Below are 17,455 nucleotides of genomic sequence, written 5' to 3'. Positions count from 1 at the left end.
AAGAGCAAGCAATGCAGGTGTAGAAGCACGGTGGCTAGGAAAAACTCCCTAGAAAGGCCAAAACCTAGGAAGAAACCTAGAGAGGAACCAGGCTATGAGGGGTGGCCAGTCCTCTTCTGGCTGTGCCGGGTGGAGATTATAACAGAACATGGCCAAGATGTTCAAATGTTAATAAATTACCAGCATGGTCAAATAATAACAATCACAGGCAGAACAGTTGAAACTGGAGCAGCAGCACGGCCAGGTGGACTGGGGACAGCAAGGAGTCATCATGTCAGGTAGTCCTGAAGCATGGTCCTAGGGCTCAGGTCCTCCGAGAGAGAGAAAGAAAGAGAGAAAGAGAGAATTAGAGAGAGCATACTTAAATTCACACAGGACACCGGATAGGACAGGAGAAGTACTCCAGATATAACAAACTGACCCTAGCCCCCCCCGACACAAACTACTGCAGCATAAATACTGGAGGCTGAGACAGGAGGGGTCAGGAGACACTGTGGCCCCATCCGATGGGTTGAAGATCTCCTGGAGCATGGCCTTGCACATGAAGTTTATTCTTCTTGTCCACATGGGTCTATGGAGTGATTTCAGTGCCAACAGAAATTGTATTTTAATTTTATAATTTTGAATATGTGTTAGGATATTGAATTTTATCATTTGACTCTGTTAGGATATTGAATTTGAATTAAATACATTTTTATTTGTAATGCACAATTTGAATCATCATTATCATTTGTAACTGAATTGATTGAATATTGCATTCAGTTTTCAAATTACATTTCAATTGAATTCAATATTAAAATTAAATGTTTATATATTTAGTTTCAATATGGTAGATATTGCATTAATTTTCTGTGTATCAAGTTTACCAACGTTTCATATATTCAATTTCTCAGATGCATTCAGATTCAGTTTTCTGGCTGTCTGTCTGAGGCAGGACTAAATAGATTTACATAGTGGAGTAGAGTTGTGGGGTTTTAGTGAGAGTAGGGTTAGATGGTAGGGTATTCGTTAATTAATAAATGTTTTATTATATTTTTTTCAAGCAAAGTATACTCCAGTCTAGTAGGTGGCGGTAATGCAACATTTATTGAATGCCAAACGCCGATAAACCTCGTCGAAGAAGAGGAAGAAGAAGAAGCCCGCAACACGGAAGTACGTGGGAAACGTCTGCTGGTCTTCTGCGGTTAAAATAAGTGTCTTGAGATGAGACCAACAGTGGTGTTTACGTGTTCAGTCCTATTTTACAATTTGGAGATTGTACATTCCCGAGGTGACGATGGAAAGCAAGAATGGCCGATTCCTTACAGGTAGTTATGGCAAATGTTCAATTCTAAGAGGTTTAATAAAAGTAAGACAGCTGCTGCTATCCATGTTTAGCCAAAGTTGAGCTGTCTTCGACAACATGTCATGTGATACCTGTCTAGCTAAGAAAACGTTTTTTTACAAGACCTGTCAGTGTAGGCAGGTGAAAGGGGTTAGTTACAATAATCTTTGGTGTAGACCTATATTTTCTAACCACTAACTCGCTACCAATCCAACCCTCTGTCACAAACTGTAATTGACATTGACAGGCGATTTGATTGTCGTCCCGCTGCGGACTCGTACTGTGAAGCCATGTTCCCCTTCTGCCCCACCGGCGACAGGGATGGCCGGATCCCCTACATGAATAACTGGGATGTCATCTCGGTATTTCGACTGCAAGCTCCAGTGTGGGAGTTTAAATATGGATCATTGCTGGGGAAAATGGTAAGTAGTGTGTTTCGTTTTTTGGGGGAAGTTGCACAGCTGTCATACTGTGTGTGTGTGTGTGTGTGTGTGTGTGACACACCAGGGTTTCTGTTAGCTGGTAAAAACGCTTTTTTATTTTTTTTACAAATAAATACAATTGGCATTGTCTGATTTGTTCAGGACAAAAAAAGAAAATGCGAAATAATGCTTTTTAGCCTATTCATTGATACATATCAGTTGATGGAAATATACTTAACAAAAATATAAACTCAACATGTGAAGTGCTGGTCCCATGAGTTGAAATAAAAGATCACAGAAGTGTTTCATGTGCACAACAAGCTTATTTCTCATTTTGTGCACAAATTAATTTACATCCCTGTTAGTGAGCATTTCTCCTTAGCCAAGATAATCCCCTCACCTGACAGGTGTGGTATCAATAAGCTGATTAAACAGCATGATCATTACACAGGTGCGCCTTGTGCTGGGGGACAATAAAAGGCCACTATAAAATGTCCAGTCTTGTCACACAACACAATGCCACAGATGTATAATGTTTGCTGGAGCGTTCATTTGGCACGTTGACTTCAGGAATGTCCACCAGCGCTGTTGCCAGAGAATTTAATGTTAATTTCGCTACCATAAGCCGCCTCCGTCGTTTTAGAGAATTTGGCAGTACGTCCAACCGGCCTCACAACGTGCAACCATGCCAGCCCAGGACCTCCACATCCGACTTCTTCACCTGACCAATAGAATAGGTCAATATTTCTACTATGGGGGATAGTAGATTGACATCGGCTCATAGGCGGCGTGTACATAAGGTTAGGGGAAGCTTTCCCTAAGTAAATTGCGAAAATTATAGCCTACTCCTGTCTATACAGAAATAAATGAAACCATTCAAAATAGGCTACTATTTTTCAAGGATTGATCATTAGCTTCCCCTAGCCTTATAATTATTATTTTTTTTAAATATATATATATATATATATATATATATATATATATATATATATATATATATATATATAAATATAAATAATTGTGGATTTTTTTTAAATCGCATTGCCTATAGTCGGAAGGAAAGGCAGCAATTGCGCATGGGCAGATACCAGATGTCGAGTTGCAACTGTCAGTGAAAAGTAGAGGCCCAGCCAGGCATATTGCAATATTTCTAATTTGTATCGCAGGAAAACACACAGTAGTTTGGAAAGCAAATGGTTATTACTGTAACGGGAAGACAATGAAAATACTCATGTAATTTTGTTATAAAAATTCAACCTATTTGAGCGAACAACATCTTACTGGCACCAGCGGGGGGAGCATTGGCCATAACCCCGGTGAGTGCGCATATACACTTCATCATTGTTGGGTCAGTGCCGTTTTAAGTTTGTTTTTGGACGATCTTTTTCTTCCCCAGTTTAGTTGGATGTCATTCTATTTGTGTATCCCCTTCTTGTAGGCCTATTATATGGACAATGTCGTTTTTAAAGATATTTTTGTCAGAGTAGGCTACCCTGTAATTTGTCCTATTAAAAAAATCTTCTGCAGATGTCTCCAGTCATATACCAAGTGTAGTATATAATGGGCTTATCCTGTGCTCAGCCACCCAGGCCTCAGCCATGCATTGAATGGTCTTTTTTGCAAACAGTGAGTTATTGTTAGCCTAAATGATGACTATCCAATCTACTCATCACATTACCAATAGTAGGCTATCTCGCATATCTCTGCAGATGCATGGAATGCTTTATTATAAATGTGCATGTTTGTTGAACATTTGCTTCCCCAAACTTGAAACACCGACTATGCATAGGCTAGTGATTTTGCTTTTCATTACTCATCTTGTTGGCTGACTTGATGTTCTGTTAAATAAAGATAAAATAATCTTAACTAGGGAAGTCAGTTATGAACACATTCTTATTTTCAATGACAGCCTACCAGGGAACAGTGGGTTAACTGCCTTGTTCAGGGGCAGAAAGACAGATTTTTTACCTTATCGAATCCCCGAGATTACCCTGAAACCTTTCGGTTACTAGTCCAACGCCCTAACCACTAGGCTACCTGCCGCCCCAATTACCATCATCTAAATGTGATTTCTGTCATTCTGGGCACCGTTGGGTGGACGCCCTAATCAGGTTACACACCCAATGCAGTAAATTTCTCATGTCTGGTAAATTTAAATGTCTGCTACTACATTTTGTATAACACACACTGATTCCTGGTGCATTACAAATCTCTAACTGATTTGATTCTCTCACTCCTAGCATATCATGCATGATGCCATTGGGTTCAGCAGTGCTGAAACGGGGAGAAACTACACCATGGAGTGGTATGAACTCTTCCAGCTGGGCAACTGCACCTTCCCTCACCTGAGACGTGAGACTAACAACCCCTTCTGGTGCAACCAGGGAGCTGCATGCTTCTTTGAGGGGATTGATGACATCCACTGGTCTGAGAATGGTACCTTGGAGAAAGTGGGAGAGATCTCAGGTAACAAGACTGAGCAGGCCAAGGGCAATGTGAAATCTGGTAGTATTGTCTTTTGGCAGCCTGGTTGATCCTTTAGGATCGGCAGGTAGCCTGGTGGTTAAAGAGCTAGTAGCCTAACGGTTAAGAGCTAATCGCCGAGTCGACTAGGTGAAAAATCTATCGATGTGCCCTGAGATTAACCCTAATTACTCTGAGTGTCTGCTAAATGTAAAAATGAGGGTGATGCACTTAACTTTGTTTAATAACTTTGCCTGTCCTCACTACTATGCGTTGCTGAAGACCAGACTTTGACAAAGTCAACAAATAACTCCTCAATGGGGTTGGAATGTTAGGTGTAACATATTGATTCCTTTAGATCTGCAATCACTGAAGGGGTAGGGCTTGTGGTTGCATTCAGACCGAGGCCATCTCTTTAGAAATGTTTTTTTATAGTGAGCTTGTGGTTCAAAACACTCCTTTACAGGGCTTAATGAAAAACACAGGTTTGACACCTGTTGCCCATTGTGAACACATGGATTATAGGTGAATGCAGCATGAATTACTTATTGTGCATGTTAGTTTTGCAAACCCAAACTCCCCTCTGGTATGATAAATAACGATTACGGTCTCTCCTTCTAGGTGGTCAGTTCAACGAGATGGCCTTGTGGGTCCAGGACGACAACCAGACTGGGATTTATTATGAGACGTGGACGGTCCGCTCAGACCCCGGCCCCAACGCCACCGTGTGGTTTGACTCCTACGACTGCTCCCAGTTCGTCCATCGCACCTACAGGTATCTTACGCAACAGCGAGCCAAGCTGTCCAGCCGATTCCAGACCAACTACACTAAGATCTACCTGTACAGTGGGGAGCCGACCTACTTGGGGGATGATGATTCTATCTTCAAGGAGCCTTCTGCGAAGACCCTGGCTGAAGACATCCGCAAGTTCTATCACCCTTTCCGACCACACCAGTCGTACATGGACTTTGTCCTCAGTCTCGCGGAGGCTTATCAGAAGGTGGTAGAGGAGAAGAGCTTCTACTTGTACTATAACTTTGAATATTGGCACTTACCCATGAAATCTCCATATGTGCAGATCACATATGAGGAAGTGCCTTTGCCGTAAAGCCACAATTTGTAATTGGTTTTTCAGGGACTGAAAAAAATGTTACCACTCAGAGGGAGCTATGGATCGAAGGACTATCGTTAATTCATTGAACTGCCATATTAAACTTTGTCACATGTGCCGAATAGATCAACTGTAGACCTTACAGTGAAATGCTTACTTACAAGCCCTTAACCAACAGTGCAGTTCAAGAAAGAGTTAAGAAAATATTTACCAAAGAAACTAAAGTAAAAAATCATAAGTAACACAAAATAACAACGAGGCTATATACAAGGGGTACTGGTACTGAGTCAATGTGTGGGGGTACAGGTTAGTCAAGGTAATTTGTACATCGAGGTAGGGGTGAAGTGACTATGCATAGATGATAAACCGTGAGTAGCAGCAGTGTACAAAACAAATGGAGTCGGGGTCAATGTAAATAGTCTGGGTGGTCATTTGATTATTTGTTCAGCAGTCTTATAGCTTGGGGGTAGAAGCTGGTAAGGAGCCTTTTGGTCCTAGACTTGGCGCTCTGGTACCTCTTGCCGTGCGGTAGCAGAGAAAACAGTCTATGACTTGGGTGACTGGAGTCTGACAATTTTTGGGGCTTTCCTCTGATAGCGCCTAGTATATAGGTCCTGTACTGGGCTGTATGCACTATCCTCTGTAGCTCCTTGTAGCGCCTTACGGTCAGATGCCGAGCAGTTGCATCACCGCCTGATATGGCAATCGCTCTTTAGCTCGATGCGGATGTTGCCTGTAATCCATGGCTTCTGGTTGGGATATGTACGTACGGTCACTGGCGACGACGTCGTCGATGCACTTATTGATGAAGCGGTTGACTGAGGTGGTATACTCCTCAATGCCATTGGATGAATCCCGGAACATATTCCAGTTTGTGCTACAAAACAGTCCTGTAGCATCTGACCACTTCCGTATCGAGAGAGTCACTGATACGTCCTGCTTCAGTTTTTGCTTGTAAGCAGGAATCCAGAACTATTCCATATTGCATCTTTTTAGGTAGAGACAGCAATGCACGAAGTAAACAGCAACAAGTAAGAATGTACATGTTTTGGCCCTGCGACTATCATGTTGGGGCAGTGTAAAGTGCACATGCGCAAATATTTTTGGAGTGCATTTTCTTGCGTTGCGCTCATCTGCAATTCATCCTGCTGCTCGTGGCAATGTCATGTTGTTGAGCCTCTTAACTTTCCATTTGACTGGAATGTAGTGCAATTTATCAGTATGGGAGTGTTTGTTGAAAATGCGCTGAGAAAGGCCATTGCAAGAAGGGTTTTGCGTAGTTGACAGGATAATAGTGTTGCTATGCACAGTCCTGAGATTCTCATCAGGACTGTGCATAGCAACACTATCTTGTCAACTATGCAAAACATTTCGGTCTAGATTCAATCATTTCAAGCGTTAACCCACGAATAGCAGATGCATAACAGTTTTTGTTTAGGCAACGTTTGAATAACTGCGTTGGTGCTGTCAAACCCCTGAGTGGCTGCTCTTCTCGTCATTGTCACAAATCCACACTCGTCCTTAAACCCACCAGCGTTAAATTAGAATGAGAAAGTGTAGACTATAGAAATAAAGACATTAACAAAAAAGGATTGACCTCAGCCTAATCGAGGTGTAGAATAAAAACAGTGTTCGAACTTGTAAGCTGCACTGTAAATCTACACGCAATAGTGCATAATGACAAAGCAAAAAAACCTTGTCTTTTAAGATACATTTTGAAATAAGATGCATAAGTATTCAGACCCTTTAATCAGCACTTAGTTGAAGCACCTTTGGCAGCGATTACAGCCTCGTCGTCTTGGGTATCACAGTACAAGCTTGGCACAACTGTATTTGGGGAGTTTCTCCCATTCCTTTAAGAATGATGTAGGCCACAATGTTCTTGGTCTTTCAATGCTGCAGAAATGTTTTGAACCCTTCCCCAGATCTGTGCCTCGACACAATCCTTTCTCGGAGCTCTACGGACAATTCCTTTGACCTCATGGCTTGGTTTTTGCTGTGACATGCATTGCCAACTGTGGGACATTTTTTGTAGATAGACAGGTGTGTTTCCTTACAAATAATGTCCAGGCAATTGAATTTACCACAGGTGGACTCCAATCAAGCTGCAGAAACATCTCAAGGATGATCAATGGAAACCGGATGCACCTGAGCTCAATTTCGAGTCCCCTAGCAAAGGTTCTGAATACTTAAGTGAATAAGGAATTTGTTTTTTAATGTTTTTATTTGTTTTTATTTATAATACATTTCTAAAAACCTGTTTTCGCTTTGTCATTATGGGGTATTGTGTTTAGATTGAGGGAAAAACAAGTATTTAATCCATTTTAGAATAAGGCTGTAACGTAACAAAATGTGGAAAGTCAAAGGGTCTGAATACTTACAGTTGAAGTCGAAGTTTACATACACTTAGGTTGGAGTCATTAAAACTTGTTTTTCAACCACTCCACAAATTTCTTGTTAAACTATCGTTTTGGGAAGTCCGTTAGGACATCTATTTTGTGCATGACACAAGTCATTTTTCGAACAATTCTTTAGACAGATTATTACACTGTATCACAATTCCAGTGGGTCAGAAGTTTACATACACTAAGTTGACTGTGCCTTTAAAAGCTTGGAACATTCCAGAAAATGATGTCATGGCTTTAGAAGCTTCTGATAGGCTAATTGTCATCATTTGAGTCAATTGGAGGTGTACCTGTGGATGTATTTCAAGGCCTACCTTCAAACTGCCTCTTTGCTTGCCATCATGGGGAAATCAAAAGAAATCAGCCAAGACCTCAGAAAATAAATTGTAGACCTACACAAGTCTGGTTCATCCTTGGGAGCAATTTCCAAACGCCTGAAGGTACCATGTTCATCTGTACAAACAATAGTACGCAAGTATTAACACCATGGGACCATGCAGCCATCATATCGCTCAGGAAGGAGATTGTTCATCTCTAGGAGACAGAACACTACTTTGGTGCGAAAAGTGCAAATCAATCCCAGAACAGCAGCAAAGGACCTTGTGAAGATGCTGGAGGAAACGGGTACAAAAGTATCTACAGTGGGGCAAAAAAGTATTTAGTCAGCCACCAATTGTGCAAGTTCTCCCACTTAAAAAGATGAGAGGCCTGTAATTTTCATAATAGGTACACTTCAACTATGACAGACAAAATGAGAAGAAAAAAAATCCAGAAAATCACATTGTAGGATTTTTAATGAATTTATTTGCAAATTATGGTGGAAAATAAGTATTTGGCCAATAACAAAAGTTTCTCAATACTTTGTTATATACCCTTTGTTGGCAATGACAGAGGTCAAACGTTTTCTGTAGGTTTTCACACACTGTTGCTGGTATTTTGGCCCATTCTTCCATGCAGATCTCCTTTAGAGCAGTGATGTTTTGGGGCTGTTGCTGGGCAACACGGACTTTCAACTCCCTCCGAAGATTTTCTATGGGGTTGAGATCTGGAGACTGGCTAGACCACTCCAAGACCTTGAAATGCTTCTTACGAAGCCACTCCTTCGTTGCCCGGGCGGTGTGTTTGGGATTATTGTCATGCTGAAAGACCCAGCCACGTTTCATCTTCAATGCCCTTGCTGATGGTAGGCTTTGTTACTTTGGTCCCAGCTCTCTGCAGGTCATTCACTAGGTCCCCCCGTGTGGTTCTGGGATTTTTGCTCACCGTTCTTGTGATCATTTTGACCCCACGGGGTGAGATCTTGCGTGGAGCCCCAGATCGAGGGAGATTATTAGTGGTCTTGTATGTCTTCCATTTCCTAATAATTGCTCCCACAGTTGATTTCTTCAAACCAAGCTGCTTACCTATTGCAGAGTCAGTCTTCCCAGCCTGGTGCAGGTCTACAATTTTGTTTCTGGTGTCCTTTGACAGCCCTTTGGTCTTTGCCATAGTGGAGTGTGACTGTTTGAGGTTGTGGACAGGTGTCTTTTATACTGATAACAAGTTCAAACAGGTGCCATTAATACAGGTAATGAGTGGAGGACAGAGGAGCCTCTTAAAGAAGTTACAGGTCTGTGAGAGCCAGAAATCTTGCTTGTTTGTAGGTGACCAAATACTTATTTTCTACCATAATTTGCAAATAAATTCATTAAAAATCCTACAATGTGATTTTCTGGATTTTTTTCTTATTTTGTCTGTCATAGTTGAAGTGTACCTATGATGAAAATTACAGGCCTCGTCTTTTTAAGTGGGAGAACTTGAACAATTGGTGGCTGACTAAATACTTTTTTGCCCCACTGTATATCCACAACCTGAAAGGCCGGTCAGCAAGGAAGAAGCCACTGCTCCAAAACCGCCATAAAAAAGACAGACTACGGTTTGCAACTAAACATGGAGACAAAGATCGTACTTTTTGGAGAAATGTCCTCTGGTCTGATGAAACAAAAATAGAACTGTTTGGCCATAAAGACCATCGTTATGTTTGGAGGGAAAAGGGGAAGGCTTGCAAGCAGAAGAACACCATCCCAACCGTGAAGCACGGGGGTGGCAGCATCATGTTGAGGGGGTGCTTTGCTGCAGGAGGGACTGGTGCACTTCACAAAATAGATGGCATCATGACGAAGGAAAATTATGTGGATATATTGAAGCAACATCTCAAGACATTAGTCTGGAAGTTAAAGCTTGGTCGTAAATGGGTCTTCCAAATGGACAATGGCCCCAAGCATACTTTCAAAGTTGTTGCAAAATGGCTTAAGGACAACAAAGTCGAGGCATTGGCGTGGCCATCACAAAGCCCTGACCTCAATCCCATAGAAAATCTGTGGGAATTGAACTGAAAAAGTGTGTGCGAGCAAGGAGGCCTACAAACCTGACTTGGTTACACCAGCTCTGTCAGGAGGAATGGGCCAAAATTCACCCAATTGCTTGTGGAAGTCTACCTGAAACATTTGACCCAAGTTAAACAATTTAAAGCCAATGCTACCAAATACTAATTGAGTGCATGTAAACTTCTGACCCACTGGGAATGTGATGAAAGAAATAAAAGCTGAAATAAATCATTCTTGCTACTATTATTCTGACATTTCACATTCTTAAAATAAAATGGTGATCCTAACTGATCTAAAACAGGGAATTCTTACTAGGATTAAATGTCAGGAATTGTGAAAAACTGAGTTTAAATTTATTTGGCTAAGGAGTATGTAAACTTCCGACTTCAACTGTATCAAAGGCACCTGTTTCACCGTCTGCTTTCGCTCGCCTCCAGCACACAGGCACTGTTGGGGCGAGTGACTCTGAATTTACAGTGGCTAGCCGCATGTGAATATTTTTTTTCTTGTTCATTTTGCTTTTTGCCTCATGACTCCTGCATGCTTTGTTAACTAGGAACATTCTTGTTTACCCTACCGTGGGACACACTGTTTGTTCCCACACTCGGGACTCTGACTCTCTATTGGCTGCACTGACTTTTGGCCTCACATCCTATTCTAACCGCATTGTATTCATGTTACCTGATAATTGCTGTATAATAGGATCCTGTTGCCATCTAATGTCATAAATCAACACTGCAGAGTTCTCCCTGTCCTCTGTCGTGCCTTGATTTGTATTACTGTAGATGATGTCTGGAAATGTGAATGTATACCCATCTACTGTTGCTAGCCCCAATTCTGACTTGTGCTCTGATATGTTTCACTGATTTCTGCTCTCGTAAAAGCCTGGGTTTTCTGCATGTTAAAACTAGAAGCTTATTACCTAAAATGGATGAATTGAAAGTGTGGGTTCACAGCTTCAATCCAGATGTGTTGATCATTACATTACTGAGATGTGGTTAAGAGTGTTTTGAATACTGATAAACTTTTTCAGCAAGCCAGATCTTCCAAAAGTGGGGGAGTGGCAATCTTTACCAAGGATCACCTTCAGTGCTCGGTTGGCTCCACCAAGTCTGTCACCAAACAATTTGATATGCTGGTTTTAAGCATTACACTTTTAAATAGCTCTTTGTTGACTGCCTGGTGCCATCAGCACCGGCCTGTACCCTACCTGCCCTAAGCTCTCTCCTGGCCTTTTACGCTAAGTGACCTAAACTGGGACATGCTTAAACCACCTGACCAAGTCCTAAAGCAATAGGACTCCCTAAATCTCTGATTATCACCGATTCCACAAGGTATGACTCCAAACACCCAGATAAGGCTACTCTCCTCGATGTTACCCTCACAAATAATCCTGATGGGTATCAGTCTGGTGTTTTCTGTAATTACCTTAGTGATCACTGTTTTACAGCCTGTGTTTGTAATGGCTGCTCAGTGAAACAACCTGTCCTGATTTGTCATAAACTTTAAAGAGCAAGCCTTCCTCCATGAACTGGCCTCTGTAAATTGGTATAGCTTGATGTGGTTGTTACTGACAAGAAGCACATGGCTGAGCTCTTTAATCACCACTTCCACAAGTCAGGATTCTTGTTTGACTCCGCTGATCCTAACTTTCCCGTCCAACATTTCCTCATCTCCCACCCTTTCTAATGCGACTAGCCCCGATGCTCCTACAGCGTTTCCCCGGTGGTCACTGAGTCCAAGGTGCTAAAGGAGCTCTTGAAACTTAACCCCAAAAAAACATCTGGGTCAGATGGTTTACACCCTTCTTTAAGGTTGCTGCAACAAAAGTGTTGGTGACAGGCAGTGTCAGCCACTACCGCTGGCGAGTGGTGTCAAAAAAAGCAGAGCATCTCTTTATTATGGCCAGACCTCTCCCCATCTTTACAACCATGACAGTTTACAATCTAAGGTAACACCAAGTAATTTAGTCTCTTCAACTTGTTCAACAGCCACACCATTCATTACCAGATTCAGCTGAGGTCTAGAACTTAAGGAATGATTTGTACCAAATACAATGCTCTTAGTTTTAGAGATGTTCAGGACAAGTTTATTACTGGCCACCCATTCCAAAACAGACCAACTCTTTGTTAAGGATTTCAGTGACTTCGGTTGCTGATGCGTATATGTTTGACTCACCAGCAAACATGGACACACATGCTTTGTTTAATGCCAGTGGCAGGTCATTGGTAAAAAGAGAGAAAGCTGTCCTGCGGTACACCACACTTAACATGTTTGACTTTAAAGAAAACCCTTTGAGTTCTATTAGACAGATACAGTTGAAGTCGGAAGTTTACATACACCTTAGCCAAATGTTTCACAATTCCCTACATTTAATCCTAGTAAAAAATCCTTGTCTTGGGTTAGTTAGGATCACCACTTTATTTTAAGAATGTGAAATGTCAGAATAATAGTAGAGAGTGATTTATTTCTTTCATCACATTCCCAGTGGGTCAGAAGTTTACATACACTCAATTACTATTTGGTAGCATTGCCTTTTAAAATGTTTAACTTGGGTCAAATGTTTCGGGTAGCCTTCCACAAGCTTCCCACAATAAGTTGAAGAATGGCCAAAATTCACCCTTCACAGAGCTGGTGTAACCGAGTCAGGTTTGTAGACCTTGCTCGCACACGCTTTTTCAGTTCTGCCCACAAATTTTCTATGGGATTGAGGTCAGGGCTTTGTGATGGCCACTCCAACATCTTGTCCTTAAGCCATTTTGCCACAACTTTAGAAGTATGCTTGGGGTTATTGTCCATTTGGAATACCCACTAACCCATTCAAGACCAAAGCTTTAACTTCCTGACTAACATCTTAATTATCTATGTTACCCAACTAATGCTGATTCATCCGCCCCACCCCCGTGCTTCACGGTTGGGATGGTGTTCTTTGGCTTGCAAGCGTCCCCCTTTTTTCTCCAAACATAACGATGGTCATTATGGCCAAACAATTATATTTTTGTTTCATCAGACCAGAGGACATTTCTCCAAAAAGTACAATCTTTGTCCCCATGTGCAGTTGTGGTCTACAATTTATTTTCTGAGGTCTTGGCTGATTTCTTTTGATTTTCCCATGATGTCAAGTACCACAGGTACACCTCCAATTGACTCAAATGATGTCAATTAGCTTCTAAAGCCATTACATTTTCTGGAATTTTCCAAGCTGTTTAAAAGCAGTCAACTTAGTGTTTGTAAACTTCTGACCCACTGGAAATGTGATACAGTGAATTATAAGTGAAATAATCTGCCTGTAAACATTTGTTGGAAAAATGACTTGTGTCATGCACAAAGTAGATGTCCTAACAGACTTGCCAAAACTATAGTTTGTTAACAATACATTTGTGGTGGTTGAAAAGCTAGTTTTAATGCCTCCAACATAAGTGTATGTAAACTTCCCACTTCAACTGTATACATATGTCAGTAACAGGTGCGGCTGAAATAGACACATCCACTAACTTGAATGGGTGTCCATACTTTTGTGGGGGTAAACCATGGCCAAATGTTAACAGGTTATGGTCAATAATATCAAAACCTGCACTGATATCTAACAGTACAGCTCCCACCATCTTATCAATTTCTTTCAGCCAATCATCAGTCGTTTGTGCCAGTGCAGTACATGTTGAGTATGACAGCTTGTTTGGCGTTGTGTGGGTAAGCGGTTTGCTGATGTCAACATTGTGAACAGTGTGTCCCATGGTGGGGTTATGGTATGGGCAAGCATGAGCTGCAGACAATGAACACAATTGCATTTTATCAATGGAAATTTGAATGCACAGAGATACCGTGATGAGATCCTGAAGCCCATTGTCGTGCCATTCATCCTCCTCCATCACCTCATGTTTCAGCAGGATAATGCACAGCCCCATGTCTCAAGGATCTGTACACAATTCCTGGAAGCTGAAAATGTTTCAGTTCTTCAATGGTCTACATACTCAAACATGTCACCCATTGAACCTGTTTGGGATGCTCTGGATTGGCGTGTACGACAGCATGTTCTAGTTCCCGCCAATGCACAAGAGGATTGGGACAACAGGACACAATCAACAGCCAGATCAACTCTATGCGAAGGAGATGTTGCGCTGCATGAGGCAAATGGTCAAACAAGGAAACCATAGTATATTGTATACAATAAACAGTTGCAGTGACATTCTCTTCTGTAAATACTTTAACCTGAAGATATGTTGCTATAGACCCATTATCGATGCTGCTAATTGTGTGCAAATAATCAACATTATTGCCTTCAGTGATCTAAGAAGCCAATGCTAGTAATGTGCATTGTGCCATATTAGTTTCTCCTCAACCTGTACTAGAACGTATTAACTTCCAGTAACTTCCTACACAAATAATGCAATGTGTTTTAGTTGATGTCGTTTATTGTATGGTTAGACAAAGGTTCTAGAGCAAATGTATGAAGGAAAAGATGTCTATACAGAGTAATGAGTTTAAATATTTTAGCAATGAAGCCCTTTATCTCCACTGAAAAAAAATATAAACGCAAGTGTTGGTCGCATGTTTCATGAGCTGAAACAAAAAAATCCCAGAACATGTTCCATACTCACAAAAAGCTTATTTCTCTCAAATGTGTTTCCATCCTGTTAGTGAGCTTTTCTCCTTTGCCAAAATAATCCATCCACCTGACAGGTGTGGCATATCAAGAAGCTGATTAAACAGCATGATCATTACACAGGTGCACCGTATGCTGTGGACAATAAAGGGTCACTCTAAAATGTGCCGTTTGTGACAACACAATGCCACAGATGTCTCAAGTTGAGGGAGTGTGCAATTGGCATGCTGATTAGGAATGTCCACCAGAGCTGTTGCTAGATCATTTCATGTTCATTTCTAGATCATAAGCCGCCTACAACATTGATTTAGAGAATTTGGCAGTACGTCCAACTGGCCTCACAACCGCAGCCCACATGTAACCACCCCTGCCTCGTCATGTGAAATCCATAGATTCGGGCCTAATGAATGTCTTTCTATTGACTGATTTCCTTAAATTAACTCAGTAAAATCTTTGAAATTGTTGCATTTATATTTTTTATCAGTATACCTCCCCAGGGTCAAGATGAACTTGCGGATACCATATTTGTGTCTCTGCAGAAAGTTGCTAACTAGCGTTAGCTAGTGGGGAAGTTGATAAGTGGCTTCATTGCCAAGTATCCATTTAAAATCATGACTCGTGCTACCAGACCCTTCTGAGAGAGTTTACACCAAAACCCTTTGATGCTCTGCATTCAACTAACTGTACACATTGGGGGATGCTTTCTCAGACAGAGATTAAAACTAGTCCTGGACTACAAAGCATGCAACAAAAAAAATCTGCTTAATCTGTGCCTGTAAAACTGACCCATAATATCATAGAACAAACCATTTAATAAATTACATGGAAACCATCGTACTCTCGCATATACAGTTGAAGTCAAAGTTTACATACACCTTAGCTAAATACATTTAAACTCAGTTTCACAATTCCTGACATTTAATCCTAGTAAAAATTCCCTGCCTTAGGTCAGTTAGGATCACCATTTTATTTTAAGAATGTGAAATGTCAGAACAATAGTAGAGTGATTTATTTCAGCTTTTATTTCTTTCATCACATTTCTAGTGGGTCAAAAGTTTGCATACACTCAATTAGTATTTGCTAGCTTTGCCTTTTAAATTGTTTAACTCGGGTCAAACGTTTTGTGTAGTCTTCCACAAGCTTCCCACAGTAAGTTGGGTGAATTTTGGCCCAATCCTCCTGACAGAGCTGGTGTAACTTAGTCAGGTTTGTAGGCCTCCTTGCTCGCACAGGCCTTTTCAGTTCTGCCCACACATTTACTATAGGATTGAGGTCAGGGCTTTGTGATGGCTACTCCAATACCTTGACTTTGTTGTCCTTAAGCCATTTTTCCACAACTTTGGAAAACTTTGGGGGTATGCTTGGGGTCATTGTCCATTTGGAAGAACCATTTACGACCAAGCTTTAAATTATAAACTTCCCGACTGATGTCTTGAGATATCCACGTAATTTTCCTGCCTCATAACGCCATCTATTTTGTGAAGTGCACGAGTCCCTCCTGTAGCAAAGCACCTCCACAACATGATGCTGCCACCCTCGTGCTTCACGGTTGGGATGGTGTTCTTCGGCTTGCAAGCCTCCCCCTTTTTCCTCCAAACATAATGGTCATTATGGCCAAACAGTTCTATTTTTGTTTCATCAGACCAGAGGTAATTTCTCAAAAAAGTATCATCTTTGTCACTATGTGCAGTTAGCCTATCAGAAGCTTCTAAAGCCATGACATTTTCTGGAATTTTCCAAGCTGTTTAAAAGCACAGTCAACTTAGTGTATGTAAACTTCTGACCCACTGGAATTCTGATACAGTGAAATAAGGTGTGTAAACAATTGTTGGAAAAATTACTTGTGTCATGCACAAAGTAGATGTCCTAACTGACTAGCCAAAACTATAGTTTCTTAACAAGAAATGTATGGGGTGGTTGAAAAACGAGTTTTAATGACTCCAACCTGTGTATTAAACTTCCGACTTCAACTGTACAATACATGATCCATTGGTTTTTAAGGAAACTATAAAACCCTGACAGGAGAAATAAGTTATGTTCATATCAAACAAACAGCATTTTTTATAGACACACATTGGGACTTCCTTATCTCATACTGAATAGTAAATGGTAAACAGTCAATAATGGTACTGTATTGCGTATACTGTACTCTTTAAGGTTATGTCATAAAAACTCTCGGTATGATGCAATCACTCACGCTAGACAGCAAGTTGAATGGAGGGACAGGCATCCATAACAAAGCCAAGGATTAAAATCTAAAACAAATAGCAGAAAATACCAATTAAATCATGAATCCACGCTTGTGTGATCACATTCAAAAACTAAAATGTGCACCTGAATCACTCTCGCTAGCTACATCAAAACAGATGGATCACCAGACCATGGTGCTCTCAATCTGCCCAACCCTCTTATCTCACTACAAACACTTCTAACAAAGTTATTTTATTTCTACAATTATAAATATCCATATTTACACATTTTTGTATATGTGTAATGTTACCTTTTTAAACTATATTTATTTATTTCCCATGTATTGCTTGATAAAATTGTAATGGTAGGTACATATCACACCAGAACCCTAAACCTCAAATTTGGGGGGGGGGGGAATGCTTTGCGATCTGTACGGTTCAAATAAGAAAATGTTAGCAAAAGGAGACATTCCATGATGAACTTGTGGCAACACGTTTTGTTTTCTGTATGAAAATAAATTACTTATGTTGGGGCATGGTGACAAAAAAAAACCAAATAGTCCAACAACTG

At 40.9% G+C, this 17,455-nt stretch overlaps 1 protein-coding gene across 1 annotated transcript; it reads left to right on the top strand.

Annotated features, from left to right (window-relative positions):
* The first annotated feature begins 1,111 nt into the window (after positions 1 to 1,111).
* Positions 1,112 to 10,837, top strand: cln5 (CLN5 lysosomal BMP synthase). Its single transcript, XM_021578610.3, has 4 exons — positions 1,112 to 1,307; positions 1,572 to 1,746; positions 3,987 to 4,212; positions 4,831 to 10,837. Exons 1-4 carry the CDS (start codon positions 1,204 to 1,206, stop codon positions 5,316 to 5,318), a joined length of 993 nt encoding a protein of 330 aa, XP_021434285.2. The 5' UTR covers positions 1,112 to 1,203; the 3' UTR covers positions 5,319 to 10,837.
* Positions 10,838 to 17,455: the final 6,618 nt, after the last annotated feature.

Source organism: Oncorhynchus mykiss, chromosome 22 (assembly GCF_057628025.1).
Source record: "Oncorhynchus mykiss isolate SJ-2025 chromosome 22, ASM5762802v1, whole genome shotgun sequence".
Taxonomy (NCBI): domain Eukaryota; kingdom Metazoa; phylum Chordata; class Actinopteri; order Salmoniformes; family Salmonidae; genus Oncorhynchus; species Oncorhynchus mykiss.
The sequence above is the reverse complement of the archived record's forward strand: the minus strand, read 5'-3'. Positions and strand labels throughout refer to the sequence as shown.

What these genes read in the sequence shown, in the direction of transcription:
- cln5 (XM_021578610.3), top strand. Translation starts at nt 1,204, where the DNA reads ATGAGACCAACAGTGGTGTTTACGTGTTCAGTCCTATTTTACAATTTG. An exon ending in GATCATTGCTGGGGAAAATG is followed by an intron (nt 1,747 to 3,986) that starts GTAAGTAGTGTG and finishes TCTCACTCCTAG; the next exon opens with CATATCATGCATGATGCCAT. An exon ending in GAAAGTGGGAGAGATCTCAG is followed by an intron (nt 4,213 to 4,830) that starts GTAACAAGACTG and finishes CTCTCCTTCTAG; the next exon opens with GTGGTCAGTTCAACGAGATG.